This window comes from Mastomys coucha, unplaced genomic scaffold, assembly GCF_008632895.1.
Source record: "Mastomys coucha isolate ucsf_1 unplaced genomic scaffold, UCSF_Mcou_1 pScaffold6, whole genome shotgun sequence".
NCBI lineage: Eukaryota > Metazoa > Chordata > Mammalia > Rodentia > Muridae > Mastomys > Mastomys coucha.
In genome coordinates, this window is record NW_022196912.1 from 92418507 (window position 1) to 92435970 (window position 17464).

Consider the following 17464-nt stretch of genomic DNA (forward strand, 5'->3'; position numbering starts at 1 on the left):
GAGAGAGAGAGAGAGAGAGAGAGAGAGAGAGAGAGAGAGAGAGAATATGAACATAAGTATTTGCATGTGTTGGAAGTCAAAGGACAACTTTCTGGAATAATTCTTTTTCCTTTCACCTCTCATTTGTTGCTTCTGCTTCAACTGATTCCTGCTCTGTGCTTGCTGGAGGTTCCAGGCCATTTTCTGGTCTTTGAGCCTCCAGGAAGGCTCTGTCTGCTCCTTACTGTAGGAACACTGGGATTAGAGAGGCAGTCCACTATGTTCAGTTTCTTTTTGTGGACTAGGGATGGAACTCAGTTTATTTGACTTGGGTGGCAGTTGCTTTTTTCCAGATGCATCTTCTTGGTAGCCCTCTACCTTATTTTTTGATACAGCTCACTGAACCTGGAGCTTGCTGCTAGACTGAGCAGCTTAGCTAGTCACTAGCTTCTCTCCCATCTCTGGTGCTGATGATAGGAGCCATCTGTCCTTAGGTGGGTGCTGAGGATCCAAGCTTGGGTCCCTCATGTTGTGTAGCAAACACTTAACCCACTGAGCCATCTTCAGGCCCCTTTTCTGTCAGATTTCTTTTCTTTTCTTTTCTTCTTCTCTTCTCTTCTCTTCTCTTCTCTTCTGTTCTCTTCTCTTCTCTCTTTTCTTCTCTACTCTACTCTACTCTACTCTACTCTATTCTTTTTTTTCCAAGACAGGGTCTCTATAGCCCTGACTGTTCTGGAATTCACTGTATAGACCAGGCTAGCATTAAACTTGCAGAGATCCGCCTGCCTCTGCTTCCTGAGTGCTAGGATTGAAGGGAATTTAAATGCTAGAACACAGTTACATTTTGTAGGTTATTTTTTAACATTCTTCATCCTTGCTAAGCTGTGTAATATCTCCAGCACAGATTCTCATGTTACCTGTAAGTTGCATAACTTTGTGTCTTCCCCTTCAATTTGTTTGCCTGAATCTCCAATATAGTATTGAATGGAAAATTGAGAGAAGTAAATTTTTTCTAGTCTTGGGGAATGAATATACACACGCACACGCACACGCACACACACACGCACACACACACAGAGTTAGTTAGTTAATAATAGGATTTCCATGGATGACTATTGCCAAATAGAGAACATCTCTACAATTTCCTAGTTTACTGATCCTTTCATAAGGAAAGGATGCTGCTATTTCTTCTGTTCCTTATTCTGTTGATGGCATTAAATGTTTTGTAAAGTTTTCTTAAAACAATTTGACTGGTTTTTAAAGTAAGCCAGTCTGACATTTCAAAGACAAAACCAGTTTGATCGTGATTTACTTTTTTTATATATACATTTCATTTCCTAAGAACTTTTTAAAGAATGTCTGTTCTTCAAGGACTTGGGTACTTTTCTTATAATATCTTTCCATGCTCTTGATATTGGGGGCAATATTGGCTTTATACATTGAATTGAGAGCTTCCTTGTTTCTTGATTAGTCTATCCAGAGTAGGTGTTGTCAAAGAAAACCCTCAAACTCCAATTCTATCAGCCATATCTTTTTGATAAGCCACAAACTAGGAACAATTTTATATTTTTTAGATAGTTATGTTTTAAATGTTAGATATGTACCTGCATATAGCCTTGTCTTCATGTGTAACCTTGAATAATTGAAAGTATTTACTTTGGGGCCCTTTTGGGAAAAAATTGTCCACATATTGATTTTTCTGACAAACCATTCCTCTTAGGGTCATGGATTGCTTTTTTACAGTTTTTATTTTGTTGATTTATTCTCTGATTTTTGTTAATTCTGTTTCTAATTAGGATTTCATTTGTCCTTTTTTTTTCTTTAAGCTATAAGGAACAGATATAATCTTCAATAAATTCTAGTCATTGTTTTTCTCTATGACTGTTCTCATCCCTGTAAATTCAATGATGGTCTTTCTTGTATTTTTTAATATGGTTTTTTTTTTTTTCTTTTTTGAGACAGGGTTTCTCTGTGTAGCCCTGGCTATCCTGGAACTCACTCTGTAGACCAGGCTGGCCTCCGAACTCAGAAATCCGTCTGCCTCTGCCTCCCAAGTACTGGGATTAAAGGCATACACCACCACCGCCCGGCTTTATTATGTTTTTTATACTGTCTCTTTAGTGAGTATTTTGTTTCCATGTATGTCTGTGCATCATATATGTGCCTGGTGACCTGGAAGATTAGAAGAGGGAGGGTGTTAGATCCTCTGGATTGGAATTATGCCCTGTTGTGAACTGTCACATGAGTGCTGGGAACCAAACCTGTGTCCTCTGCAAGAGCTGTAATGCTCTTAGCCACGGAGCCATTGTTCTGGCCCTTATATTGTCCCTTTGAAGTCATCTTTTATGTGTTTGATGTCGGTGTGTATATGTATGTGTGTTTGTGTGTTTCAGTATGGGACTCAAACTTCAGACTCAAAAATGCCACTGACATATACTTCCAGCCTCAAGTGACTGCTTTTTATATGCTAAGTATGTTTTGATTAACTGGTTTTTCCTCATTTTTTTTCATTGTGTGTTGTCTTAAAAGTATTTTTTTTTTTTTCTGGTTTTCTCTCCTTTACTGGGGACTGAACTGAAGACCTTGGCCATTGCTGCCAATGTTTTACCACTTAAATAGACTCAGCACTCTATTCACATTTGTCCGTCTGTCCATCCATCCATCCATCCATCCATCCATCCATCCACTCATTCATTCATTTTTGAGGTAAAGGATTACTCTGAATAGACTAGGATGTCCTTTAATTTAAAGTCCTCTTGTCTCAGCCCCTTTTGTTGTGGGATTACAGTCTCAGGCTGCCAGGATCAGTTCAAGTATTCTTTAGCTTTCTCCTGGGATTTAGTTACTTAAAATTAGTTGGGTATTTTGATATTGCCTATAAAAATAACTTAGTCTCAGGCTACCTTCCCCACTGTGTATCCCAAATCCTTCTGAGCTTTATGTCTTGTGCCCCATATAACTGTGAATGAATGTCACTTCCATTGATGTTTCTGGGGAATTTCCTTCCCAGTCTTGAGTAATTTCCTTATTTAGCACTTTCTTCCATGTGCTATTAGTACTATGCTGATTCTCAAGTATTACTTCTGCAGGTCTCTGTGTTCAGCTCTCTATGAATTATCTCTACCATTTGAACTCTGTGTGTCTTAGTTTTATACTCTAGTTCCGTTTCTTCATCTTAGGGAATATATGGGACCTACCAGCCTGTACCCTTTTCTGCATTCTGGTGTGGAAATTCTGTTGAGGTGCAAGTTGGGACAGTTGCAGGGCTCTCCTCATGTTTTTCATCTCTGGAAACTAGTGCCTTTTATTGTCTGATATAGTTTATGAGCGTGTGTGTGTGTGTGTGCACTCAATATATAATATACCACATATTATAAGAAATATATGATGATATATTATTTGTATATGTGTGTACACATACTGTTTTGGTTTTGATTAATTTTATACAGGATAGTAAATTTGATTTCTTTTAATGTTATCATGGTAGGAAGTAGAAGGCCTATGTATCTTTTGTGTAGTGAATGTGATAGAGCGTTCCATTCTCAAGCTTAAATAAAAGAGGCTGCTCATACAAATGGATGTTTGTAGATAGTGTTTTATAAAAATAGTCCTTTTGCTTTCTTTATAGTGTATTCATAGTTGGATTATATAATTATATATAATAATGTAATAAAAAACACTACTTCTATTCCAATTTATTAGAATTAGATTGGATTTAGTACTTGATGAAAATCTGCTCAAAAGGGTACATGTTATTTTTTATGTCTATTTTGTCCATGGTATTATCCAGCAGTATATGAAAAAATAAGATAAGGAGAGCCTAGAGATAATCTTCCTGTTGTTTGATTTTTTTTTTTATCTTTGTTATGTTTTGATCGAGAAATCACTGTCCATGGCACAGTGCCTCCATAATAGATACCAAAAGGTAAAAGGAGTTTTGTTCTTTTCATTTTACATGGTTTCCAAGAAACGAACCATCTAATTTTGAAAGAAGAGGGTCAGCTATTAAAAATTACATATCAGTAGATGCCTTGTTTATGTATGTGCATATTTAAATACTCATTTATTAGTCAGGATACATGTATAGAAGATGGTCATTTTAATGCTTCTGTTTGTTAATACATACAGTTTCATGTACAGTTCTAAGTACTAAATACAATTATACTATATGTAAAACAATAATTACAACACTAAACACATTCTGAAATGCAGTGGAGGTAATTAATAGTTTGGCTTCATCAGCTTTGTAATATGTTTAAAACGCTGCTTTTTATTAAAAAACAAAATACCTATCTCACCACATTAGTACCAAATGATTGTATTACTGTCTCGGTTTAGGTTCCACCTCATATAACTTAGAAACTAAGTTCCTATAAAGGACAGTGGTATAAGAATGGATAATTTTTTTTTTTAAATAATTATACTTTTAAAGGAGAATCAACCCATTATTTAAGATTTACAATTTTGCAAAATATATGTTTTTCTGACCAAGCCCGCTCAGTCAACAGGTTCTCTGGTGCAGAAGTGAGGATTAAGAAGAAAAAAGACAGATAACATTGTAGCATGACCCCAGTCAATTCTGAGAAAGGCAAATTTTATTTTTCCGGTCCACTTTTTAAGTCTTTTTAATTCCATGCAGGCATTAAGGGTGAACAGTACAATAAGGAACTAGCAAGGCAGTAAGCAGAATCCCCCCCCCACACCCCCCGTGGTCACTCTCGTGACAGTTGTTTAAAAGGGCTTGTCATAAGGACCAAAACACTTGAGCCCACTTCCTTGCCCAAGCCCAAAATCTTGCCTGAAGCCTGCTTCTTTTGTGTCACCCTAAGATTAAAATTCCTGCCTTACCCTATTTCCCTATCATAACCTAAGGTTAGATTCTTGCCAAAACTTACTTCCTTTTCATGCCCTAATGTCAGATTTCTGCCTGAGCTTCCTTCTTTGTCATGGCCAATGTGAGATTCCTGTCAGAAGACCATTTTCTTGTCCTTGGCCAATGTCAGCACCCCAAAAGGCTCTCCACATTTTTCTCTGTGTATGTTTTCTCTGAGAGTTGAGATAAATACTAGAAAGTTGTTATCTTTAAACAACAGGCTTTTTTTTCCCCCTCTTACCTGTGATTGCTTTGGAAGCTAGAAGTCAGAAATGATTTTTCACTGAGTTAGAACCAAGGTATCTAGAAGCAATATTTCATAGGGAAGCTCCAGGAGAAAAATTTGTTTCCTTTTCCAGTTTCCAAAAAAGATGCATTTCTCACTTGTAGGTATTTCCTGCATCTTAAAAGTGAGCACCTTTGTCCCCTTCTCTGTTCTGTAGCAGAGTCTCCCATTTCTCTCTTCCTTGTGAGTCTCATGATCACATTGACCACCCACCTACACCACACTGGGCAGCCTCCCTGCTTAGCAGCCTCCTGGCTCAGGAGCTCAAGATCCTTAATCACATATTCCAAGTCTTTTTGTTTGTTTGTTTGTTTGTTTGTTTTTGCCATATAAAGTAATATTTATAAATTCTAGAAATTAAGATGCAAATATTTTTGGAACATCACATTTAGCCTACCCAAAGTCTTACTTATATATTTATAACAAAATGGAGTACAGAGTACTGATGAAAGTCACCTAAAAGCAAGGATGCTAGAAAGTAGCCAGGTCTGGAAAGAAGTAGAGCACATAGGTTGATGATAGAAGCAAAAGATCCTAGAGTTCCTATATTTTTTCAACAATTTGTATTACTGACAAATTGTTAATTGACAAATAGAGAAGATAATCTCAATTTTTTAAAATGTATTTTTCTTCTCCTCTTATCTTTTCCTCTCCTATAAAACCATTGCTAGCTATGGGCTCACAAATTGAAACAGTCATATAACCTGATACTGAGATTAATACAGAATTGCTTTGTCTTTGCTATTTGATGACTGCAGAGACCCTTTCATTTACAGGCTTACTCCCTTTAAGTCACTTCACCTTCTCCTACATTTTTGTTATTTTTAGCACCACTGTGCGATTGACCATTTTGCCACCAAAGGTGACACACCAAATAAGGGAAAAGTTTTTAGGAAATAGCTCTAAAGATTTCTTAGCTCCCAGAAGAAATTAAATATCAACTACACAATTCATTTCTGGTCTTGTTTTTTGTCATGCCAGTCCTTATGATTAATCCTCTACGGTTGAAAAGTCAGTTTGTAACTCTTTTTGGTATGCTTAATGACCTGTAGGAACACTAATAAATATGGTTTAGCAAAGTATACATGTGTTTTGTTGTACAGTATAAATATTCACATCTTCCTCTCTGAATACAGAATACCAGAAGGCCCCATTGACCAGGGGACAGCTACAGGAAGAGTCCGTGTTTTAGAAGAACAGCTTGTTAAGGCCAAAGAACAGATTGAAAATTACAAGAAACAAGCCAGAAATGGTATGTGATTATACACATTCTTTTCCATCTTAATATGTTGACTTTAGCACAAATAATTGAACATTCCTTTTACCAAAATGTTAGAAACACTCATGCTTTCTATTCTTTGCAGGTCTGGGGAAGGATCATGAAATATTAAGAAGGAGGATTGAAAATGGAGCTAAAGAGCTCTGGTTTTTTCTACAAAGCGAACTGAAGAAATTAAAGCATTTAGAAGGAAATGAACTCCAAAGACATGCAGATGAAATTCTTTTGGATTTAGGACATCATGAAAGGTAGTATGCCCCTACATGCTTCATTTGGGCTTTCATGGAGATAGAATTTATAAGTGAGACATTGAGACTTTTTCTAATTTCAGTGCAGATTAGCAAGTGGTACTATGTAAAGAGTGGTAGATTATCTGATACCTCAAAAGATAATTAATTGCCAATTACAGTTCATCAGCCAAACTATACGACAGTAAGATATTATTCAAAGTGTATTGCTAAGAATCATACATTATATAAACTGTGGCAGTTAACTATATATGAAAGTGTCTTGCTGACAGAATTTCTGTAATGATTGATATTTGAAGTAGAGCATGTAGGTTCACATTAAAGTGCACTGGAATTCAAACCAAGGCTGCAGTTAATGTTTCTAATTTCCAGGCATTACAAACTTAAAAATAGCACCTTTAAAGGGTTTCTAATGAAAGTTAATAGGTTTTGGATAAACAGTAGTATTCTGTTAATTGTCCTGCTTATTTTCTAGAGAGGTGTACCTAATATCTGCCTGCCTAAATTTGTTTCTTCTATTTACACATTTCTAGTGATAAGCAGTTTATCATCCATAGAAAAGAAAACATTTTGGTGTTAGTGTTCATGTAGATAAAATATACATGAGAATCATTCTAAATAAAGTGAAACATCCTTTGGCTTATTATATTAAAGCCTATGTTCTCGGTAAGATTCTCATGGGAATTACTGTCTTGTTAGTGAACAATGAAAGAAAAATGATTGTGTTAGTACTACCTACTGCTGTGAAGAGAAATTAGTTACCCCATACAAACAAGAGAGTCACATATATTATCATCATCAGCAATATTATAGGGATTTTGAAAGATTGCTCTTCTGTTTTTTTTATTATTATTATTAGATATTTTCTTTATTTACATGTCAAATGATATCTCCTCTCCGGGTTTCCTCCAGGGGAGGGGGGAACCTGTTCCCTCCCCCCTCCTCCTGCTCACCAACCCACTGCTCTTCTGTTTTAAACAAAATTACATATAAAGTCTCAGTGTATTAGAACGATTTTAGCAGTACTGGTTTATAGAAATATGCTGGTATGGATTTAAATAGTTATGGAATTATTATACCCCAAACTAGGCAGTCCTAGTGCTTACCTTAGCTTATGGTAAGCACATAGTTAGACAATTGGGCCAAATCTTTAGTAGGTTCTACCCTAAAGCTGATTCTGTGCTCCAAGCTTCTATTAAACAGGCCTTTGTGTTTGTGTGGTTTGCTTATTACAGTTTATAGAAAGATGTAGACAAGATTTGATTTAAGTAGATTATATGGTCTGAAAACAAAATTTAACTTTTGACTTCTGATAAAATGTTTACTCAAATGACTTGGTTAAATTACTTGTTAAAGAATTAAATCTGAGATTTTTCTAAATAAAATAAATTATAAGTATAATTTGTGCATATGGTTTCTAATTACATGTATAAAGTAAAAGTGAGTACAGTAAATAAGCCCATGATAAATGTCTGTAAATTGTCATTACTTTTTTTTGGTAGGTAAACTTTTGAAAAAATTACAATAAGTTCTGGGATTGCCATTTAGTGTATATTAAATGATATTTCACTGAAAACAAAATGCGAAGTACAAGTTCACAAGTCCATTTCTTATATTGCCTTAAATGGAGACTATAATGATTCTAGGAGAAAACATAGGGTACTAATTTAATTCCTGGAAGACAGATTAGAATGTAATAATACAAATAATTAGCAAATACAGCAACACATTAGAGAAATAACCTTCAAAGTAGTAAATATACAAATAGGGAGGATTTGTGTCTTATAGAAAAAAATTCTCACACTGGCCATATTTAGATTCTTAAATCTAAAAACTAAAATGGATTTCAGTGTGTAACTCTGCTAGGTTTTTTATGTCACAAAGTCCCTGAATTTCTTTTTCTTTTTCTTTCTTTTTTTTTTTGTTTTTGTTTTTTTTGTTTTGTTTTGTTTTTTTGTTTTTTTGCTTTGTTTTGTTTTGTTTTTTTGTTTTTTCGAGACAGGGTTTCTCTGTGTAGCCTTGGCTGTCCTAGAACTCACTCTGTAGACCAGGCTGGCTTTGAACTCAGAAATCTGCCTGCCTCTGCCTCCCAAGTTCTGGGACTAAAGGCGTGTGCCACCACCACCTGGCTTTATTTTTCTTAGGCTTTTTGTTAATAGCATTAGAGTCACAGAATGTTAGAAAATCACAAAGAGTTTTTATATATACTAAATCTGATTTCCTCTTTTATTTATATCTTAAGTATACTTATTATCTGTTTTATTTTTATAGTAGTCTAAAGTATGGTAGGTAAGTTTTTTCGAAACTAGTAACAGACCTGTCTTTTCTGAAAAATCAGTGTTAATGTCAATTTCTCATTTACATTTCTCTGTGCAACTCTCTTACTCTTTTGCTGATAGTCAGTAGGTAAGGGAAAAGCACTTAGGTGCTTTACTGAGGTCTAGTTTGCTGATAAGTGATGGGTTGTGGCCATAGCTCAGTGATGAAGTGCTTCCTCAGTGCCAGGCCTTGGATCCCACTGCCAAAACCCAAAGAGGGAATATATAAGTTGTATACTTTTTATAATTTGTTTAAAATGCATACATAGTGTGTAATGATTACCACAGTTGAGTGAGTGGACATATTCTTTACTGCACCATTCACATGTATGTGTGTGAATGTGTGTGTGTTGATAACACGTACTGTCTTACAAGTATCAAGTAAACAATCAAGCATTACTACATTATGGCAGTATATTAGATACAGAACTTATTTCATCTCACAACTGAATGTTTGTACCAATTGACAGTGCCTCTGCGTTTCTCCTGCTTTCTAACCCTAGGCAAATGCTTATATGAGGTTGAAGTTTTTAGATTTTGTCTCTAAGTAAGCACATTACAGTATTTGTTTTTCTCTTGCTGGCTCATTTCATATGGCATAATACCCTACAGATTTATCCATGATGCCAGAAATGGCATGATTTCTTTTCTTATTTAAAAAATTCATTGACAGTTTCATATCAATCTATATAATGAAATGATTGTATCTGTCCCCCATTTCTCATCTCCATCCCCCACCCTCTCTCCCTGATCCCCTAAGAGATCCTGCTCCCAACCTCATGTGCATGTGTTCATCTAGTCATCAGTTAAAGGACACTTAGATTGTTGCTATAGATTAGCTAGTGTGATTTAAGATACTGATTTCATTTCATCTGAATATTTACTAGTAAGTAAGATTGATATTGTTTGGTAGTTGTATTTTTAAATGTTCTCACTAGTTTATATCCCCAAAACTATTACCATGGTTCCCCTTTCTCTCTAATCTCTTCAGTACTTATTTTCTCCTCTGTTCTAGTCTTTCCCTCCCTCTCTATCCTCTCTTCTCTTCTCCTTCTCCCTCTGTTCTTCTTTGTTTGCTTGTCTGTTCTGTTTACAACAGGGCTTCTCTAAGTACCTCAGGTTGACCTCTCTTGCATTTGTCTCCCAGGTGCTAGGATTAGGTATACACCACTATTCTTTACTCTCTCTTATCTTTTTGATAATAACTACCCTAGCAAGTGTGAGAAAATACATCATAATTTTAATTTGCATTTATCTGATAGTGATTTAAGTACCTTTGGCCATTTAATTTTTGTTTGGAAAACTGTCTATTTAATTCCTTTTTTAATTTTCAGTCAGGTTGTTTATTTTGCTGTGAGAACCTTATATATTTTAATTATTATCCTTTATTGGATATATAATTAGAAAACTTAAAATTAGAAAATAATTATACTTATAAGCAGGTATCATACTGTTATGTTTATTATAGACCCATAGTTTGGGGTCAGGAAATGTGTTATCTTTAGGTTTGTTCTTTTTTTCCCAAGATGATTTCATATGATAGCACTCTTTTCATTTCCAAAGATAATTTTAAGAGCGCTTTATCTGGTTCTTTAAACAGTGACATAGGAAGTTTAAAGAGATGATATTGAATCTGTGGATCACTGTGCAGTATGGACTTTATAGCAAATTAATTCTTCAACTCCATACACATAGGGTATCTTTTCATTTGCATTATATGTATTTTTTAATTGATGTCTTATATGTTATAGATCAGTACACAAGTTTTTACCTCTTTGAAGTTATTGATACCATTGTAAATGAGATTGTTTAATTTCTTTAAAGGATCGTTTGCTAGTATATAAAAATTAATTTATATGTTGGCTTTATGCCCTTCAGCTTTATCAAATATTTTTATTAGTACCACCAAAGTTTTGGTGATGCCTTTAGAGTTTTTGTATGTATGATCATATCAAATCCAAACAAACAGTCTAACTTCTGATTTAAATGTGTTATTTTCTTTTCTTGACTAATTTGTCTGGCTGTGGTTATCAAAATCATGTTCATAAAAGTATAGAGAATGAGCATCTTCTATCTTGTTCCCGATTTACCTCTATAGACCTACTTGGTTCTTTTAAAGTGAATTTGGTTTGCACATATTATTGAAGGCTATTATATATAAATGAAACAGGGATGCTGTTTTATAATCTTTGCTTGTAGTATCTTTATTTGGTTTTGGTATGGCAGTAATACTGACCTTTTTAAATGAGTTTGGAAAATTCTCATTTCTTTAGTTTTATGAAAGATTGGCATTGCTTTCTCTCTAAGTGCATATAGAATTTACCTGCAAATATATTTGGTTCAAGGCTTTCATATATTTTGATTACTAATTTAATCCCTTTGCTTACTATTGGTTTCCTGAGAATTTCTTTATAATTCACTTTTGGGTTTATTTATCCCTGGCCTCAGTGGTTACATAGGCTGCTGCATGCAGTGGTACTGAAGTTCTCAACTGCCCCAGCTACACACAAAACCACACAGTCCAGATTGGCTGTTGGCATTTTTTTTTTCTATTTTATTGGGTTCTTTTTTCCCTTTTTCTCTTTCTCTCTTTTCTTTTCTTTCTTTCTTTCTCTCTTTTTGGTTTTTCAAGACAGGGTTTCTCTGTAGCTCTGGCTGTCTTGGAACTCACTCAGTAGACCAGGCTGGCCTTGAACTCAAAAATCCGCCTGCCTCTGCCTCCCAAGAGCTGAGATTAAAGGCGTGTGCCACCACCGCCCGGCATTTTGTTGGGTTCTTATAGCAAATACCCTTCCAACCATTATTCCACCCCTGTCCCTTCCAACCCCTTAGCACTAGGTAGGAGAGAAAGAAGGTTAGAGAGCAAAGGGACATAAACCTCTTTAGACTATGTCCAGTACCTGTGGGCAATTCCAGTCTTCATTGTCAGAATATCTAACAATCCAGCAATAGCAAACCACCAGTCTAGCAAATGTACAGCAAACACAGCAGCAGGAACCAGCAGGGGCCAGCAGCAGGGAGTAACAGCTGCCACAAGCCCCTTTGGACCTTTCCATAGTCCCCAAAATTAAACTGTCTGCAGCTGGCAAAAATCATGCCCCTGATAGTGCACAAGGCAAATCATCATCACCTGCCTGCCATGAAGCAGCCTCTTATCCCACACCTGGGATTAAAACAAAAACATACTCACATAACTGGATTTTTAAAGAAACCAAAATGCTCAATATAATTGGCTTTTTTCAGGTTCCTATAGGATCCAACTAGCTGTCAAAAGTGGATAGAGAATCTTAAGAGATTTAGACAATAAATCACCTGATCAATGAAATAATTACTGACAATTGTATGCTAGGTATTGCAAGACCTCTTTGACCTATACAACTGGACTTTTTAGGCAGTTCTTCAAGATAATGGAGGATTGACAGTATTTAATCTTATTAGTCATGGAATAAGCCATGTAGTAGACACAGAAAATTTATAAGGATGGGTAATGGCATGGTAGTTTAGCTAGTAAAATTTTTGCTGCCAAGCCATACAGCCTAAGTTTGATACCTGGGACCCACCTGGTAGAAGGCGATAAGCAGTTCCTACAAGCTGTCTTCTGACTACCACATGTACACTGTACTATGCTGCTCCAATAAATAAGTGTAGTAAAAAGAAAACAAATAAAAGGATTGAGTGAATTTGAACTCAGGGCAATGAATCAGAACACAATTGATGAGATTTCTGAACAAGATCAAAATGTAAACAGCAGTGCTCAGAGCTGAATTGCAAAAGAAGGGCATGTCCATCAGGGTGAAGACATCCAGCTTGGAAGAGAAGGAGAACAGACTTAATATCTTCACCTGAAAGTTTGATTCTTATGGCAAAAGAATATGTCTGGAGGGGCATGAGCCTGCAAGTTCCTGAACGTCTCTCTGATATCCGTGAAGCACTGCTAGCGTGGATACATTCTAAGATGTCCTAGAAAGGGGCCTCAAGAGCTCATTTACCTCATCCTGTTCAAAACACACAGACCTCCTAGAGAAGGGTGAGAGCCTCATTATGAAGCAGTCCTCAGGAAGGTGAAGCTTGCTCTTGTTTTCCTATTATCATGAACAGTAGAGTGAACTTTTAGCAGGGAAAGAGCTTCCACAAGTGCTGCTGAGGCTGGCCAGTGCAGCTCATAATCCGAAAAGGAATTTGTGAGCTTCCTGTTTTATGAGGCCAGTGTATAAACTCAGGATGTGAATACTTTGCACCATGATAACTCTGAAGTGGGAACTAAGTATGGAGTTGCTGTTAAAATATGTCCAGCAAATTTTCTCTGTAAATGAAATTTGTGGTTTCTAGATTTATCATCATCATCATCATCATCATCATCATCATCTTTTATTTATTTGCATTCCAAAAGTTGCCCCCCTTCCTGGTTCTCCATCCCCTAGTTTTTTACTTACACCACCTATATCCATGTTACCCCCACCAGCATTCTTCTTCTCTGGGGCATAAAGATTCCACAGGATTAAGTTCATCTTCTCACACTGGGTCCACACAGGGCAGTGTCATGCTACACCTGTTCCTGGGGCCACAAACCAGCCCATGTATGCTCCTTGGCTTTTGGCTTAGTCTCTGGGAGCTCTGAGGGGTCCAGGTTAACTGACACTGTTGTTCTTCCTGTGGGGTTACAATCCCCTTCAGTTTTTTCAGTCCTTTCACTAATTCTTCCATATTGATTCCTGATCTCAATCCAATGGTTGGCTGTAAGTATCTGCATTTGTCACAGTCAGTTGTTGGTATAGCCACTTCGAGGACAGCCATGCCAGGATCCTGTCTATATGGACAACATGGCTTATAGTGTCAGGATATGGTGTGTGCACATGGGATGGATCCCAGGTTGGGCTGCTCACTGGGTGACCTTTCTTTCAGTCTCTGCTCCATTTTTGTCCCTGCATTTCCTTTAGACAGGAACAACTTTGGGTTAAAATTTTTGAAGATGGGTGGGTGGTCTCCTGCCTCACTGGGGACCATATCTATCTACTGGAAGTGGTCTCTTGTAGTTCCATCTCCCCATTGTTGGGCATTTTAGATTTTTAGAGAAATATCCCTAAGCTACCAACACTGTTCTTCTTGTACCCTAAGCCTATAGTTGACAAAGCCAGTGTCTGTTGTGAGGGATATCTCTTACTCTAAAAACAATTGGTAGAGTTGTTCCTTTTTATCATCGTATTAAGATTGTTTCAAGCTATACTCAAGGAATATCGTGACAAATAAGCCAAAGCTATACTCTTTTTTTTTAAAGACAGGATCTGATTATGTAGTCCTGGCTAGCCTGGAACTGGCTATATAGACCAGGCTGGTTTTACACTCACAGAGATAAACCTAACAAAGCATAAATTAAAAGATGTGACTTAAATGTAATGGTAGACACATACTAAATTCTGTGTGACAGTGTCCCACCAGGAATTCAGAAATTTGTAAAACATAAGAGTCTTTTTTTTTTTTTATTTCAGTAGGCTTTTAAAACAGATTTTTCTAGGGCTGGTGAGATGGCTCAGTAGGTAAAGATAACAAGCCTGGTAATCTGAGTTATCACTTGAACCCATGTTGTAGAATGAGAGAACCAACCCTTCTAAATTGTCTTCGTCCAGCACACATGAACCAAGGATGGACATACACACACACACATGCACACACACACACATACACACACACACACGCACACACATGCACACACACACACACATGCACACATACACCTGCACACACATGCATACACACCTGAACCAGGGATGGACATACACACGCACACGCACACACACACACGAACCAGGGATGGACACACACACACACAGACACACACAAACCAGGGATGGACATACACACACACACGCACACATGCACACACACACACACCCCATTTGGAAGAAAAGTCAATAAGTATATTAAGTCATATAATCATTGAATATTTTCCCTTCAATAATTAATTAATTAATAATTAATTAATATTAAGTCATAATCATTGAATATCTTCCCTTTAGTAAGTATACTAAGTCATATACATTGAATATCTCCCCTTCAATAAGTATATTAAGTCATATAATCATTGAATATCTTCCCCTGTAGCTTCTCCTCATTGAATATATTAGCTGTTGGTAATCTACGTATTTTGTATTTTACCTTAGTTTGTACTTGTTCTGGTTCCTTAAGTTTTGAGTTGAGATGTTTGAGATATTGTAGGTATTTACAATGGTTGATAGCTCTAGCACTCTGCATCCAAGCATGAGCCTGTTGTGTTATACATTGTCTTGGGATAATGTCTTGATTACCTCTTATTTCTGCGTCTTAGCCAAAAGCTTAGCTGCGAAGAAGCAGTTACCTCTTAGTTCTTTGACTATGTATTATTCAGGAAAATTTTTCCTTTGTTTTGTTGTTCTTTATAGTCAGTAATGGTACCCAATATGAAGCTTGGGGGATAGATAGCCCAGCAGTAAAGCATTTGTCTAGCATTTGCAAGACTCTGGGTTAGAGCCCCAGTTCAGGGAAAAAAGGGGGTAATGGAAGGCTGAATGATATCTCCTTAATATGATTTTAATGGTACTATATTTGTTAAGCCTTATTTGAAGCATAACATATCATGTACCTTATAAAATGTTTCATGCGTGCTTCAGAAGAACATGTTTTTGACTATTAATAGAATGTTCAATTTGGTCTGAGAGTTAAAGTCTACTGTTCCCCCATTGATTTCCTATCAGGATGATCTGTGCATTGCTATAAATGAAGTATCAAGTCTCCCACTATTACTAGTTCTCTTGCTACAGGAATCCCTTTTTAGTTCTTTTAATATTTTCTTTGTTTATATGCCATTGTGTTGGGTATGTATATGATTGTTACAGTCTCATAGTAAATTAACCCCGTTTTTATAAGTGAGCTTGTTGTTTGCCCTGTGTGACAGTTTTGACTAAAAGTTCATTTTGTCTGACATGGTATTAGCATCCTTCCTCTTTGATCACTGCTTCACTTCCCTCTTTCCTATCCCTCAGTTTCAGCCTCTCTGCATCCTTAATCTAAACCAAGCCTTGTACATGTATCTTCTTGTTGGATCTTACTTTTTGTCGGCCAGTTTGTGTCCTTTCCTTGGATAATCTCAAGTAATTGTAGATTATAGAAGACTCGACAGAGCAATTAGACAACAAAAGGAGATCAAAGGAATACGAATTGGAAAGGAAGAAGTCAAATTATCAGTAAGTGATAATTTGGGATCACTTAAGTGAACTCAAAAAATTCCACCAGAGAGCTCCTAAACCTGATAAACAACTTCAGCAAAGTAGCTGCATATAAAATTAACTCAAGCAAATCAGTGGCCTTCCTCTACACAAAGGATAAACAGGGTGAGAAAGAAATTAGGGAAACAACACCCTTCACAATAGTCACAAATAATATAAAAGACTTTGGTGTGACTCTAAGTAAGCAAGTAAAAGATCTGTTTGACAAAAACTTCAAGTCTCTGAAGAAGGAAATTGAAGATCTCAGAAGATGGAAACATCTCCCATGCTCATGGATTGGCAGGAATAATATAGTAAAAATGGCCATCTTGCCGAAAGCAATCTACAGATTCAATGCAATCCCCATCAAAATTCCAACTCAGTTCTTCACAGTCTTAGAAAGAGCAATTTGCAAATTCATCTGGAATAACAAAAAACCTAGGATGGCCAAAACTATTCTCAAAAATAAAGGAACCTCTGGTGGAATCACTCCCCCAGACCTTAAGCTGTACTACAAAGCAATTGTGATAAAAACTGCATGGTATTGGTACAGTGACAGGCAGGTAGATCAATGGAATAGAATTGAAGACCCAGAAATGAACCCACAAACCTATGGTCACTTGATCTTTGACAAAGGAGCTAAAACCATCCAGTGGAAAAAAGACAGCATTTTCAACAAATGGTGCTGGCTCAACTGGTGGTTAGCGTGTAGAAGAATGCAGATCGATCCATTCTTATCTCCTTGTACAAAGCTCAAGTCCGAGTGAATCAAGGACCTCCACATAAAACCAGATACACTGAAACTAATAGAAGAGAAAGTGGGGAAGAGCCTTGAGCACATAGGCACAGGGGAAAATTTCCTGAACAGAACGCCACTATCTTATGCTCTAAGATCAAGAATTGACAAATGGGACTTCATAAAATTGCAAAGCTTCTGTAAGGCAAAAGACACTGTCAATAGGACAAAACAGCAACCAACAAATTGGGAAAAGATCTTTACCAATCCTATATCTGATAGAGGGCTAATATCCAATGTATACAAAGAACTCAAGAAGTTAGACTCCAGAGAACCAAATAACCCTATTAAAAAGTGGGGTACAGAGCTAAACAAAGAATTCTCAATTGATGAATACCGAATGGCTGACAAGCACCTAAAGAAATGTTCAACATCCTTGGTCATCAGGGAAATGCAAATCAAAATAACCCTGAGATTCCACCTCACACCAGTCAGAATGGCTAGGAT

General features: G+C 36.5%; 1 protein-coding gene across 9 annotated transcripts in view; it reads left to right on the forward strand.

Annotated features, from left to right (window-relative positions):
* Fut8 (fucosyltransferase 8) overlaps nucleotides 1–17464 on the forward strand; it is a 227694-nt gene that overhangs the window by 122531 nt on the left and 87699 nt on the right. For all 9 annotated transcript variants that reach the window (XR_004114449.1, XM_031356835.1, XM_031356840.1 and 6 more), the window contains 2 exons: nucleotides 6275–6390; nucleotides 6503–6665. Coding sequence is in view for 8 of the 9 variants with exons in the window: in XM_031356835.1 (XP_031212695.1) it covers nucleotides 6275–6390; nucleotides 6503–6665 (279 nt within the window). In the remaining variant the exon portion in view is untranslated. The remainder of the gene's footprint in view (nucleotides 1–6274; nucleotides 6391–6502; nucleotides 6666–17464) is intronic.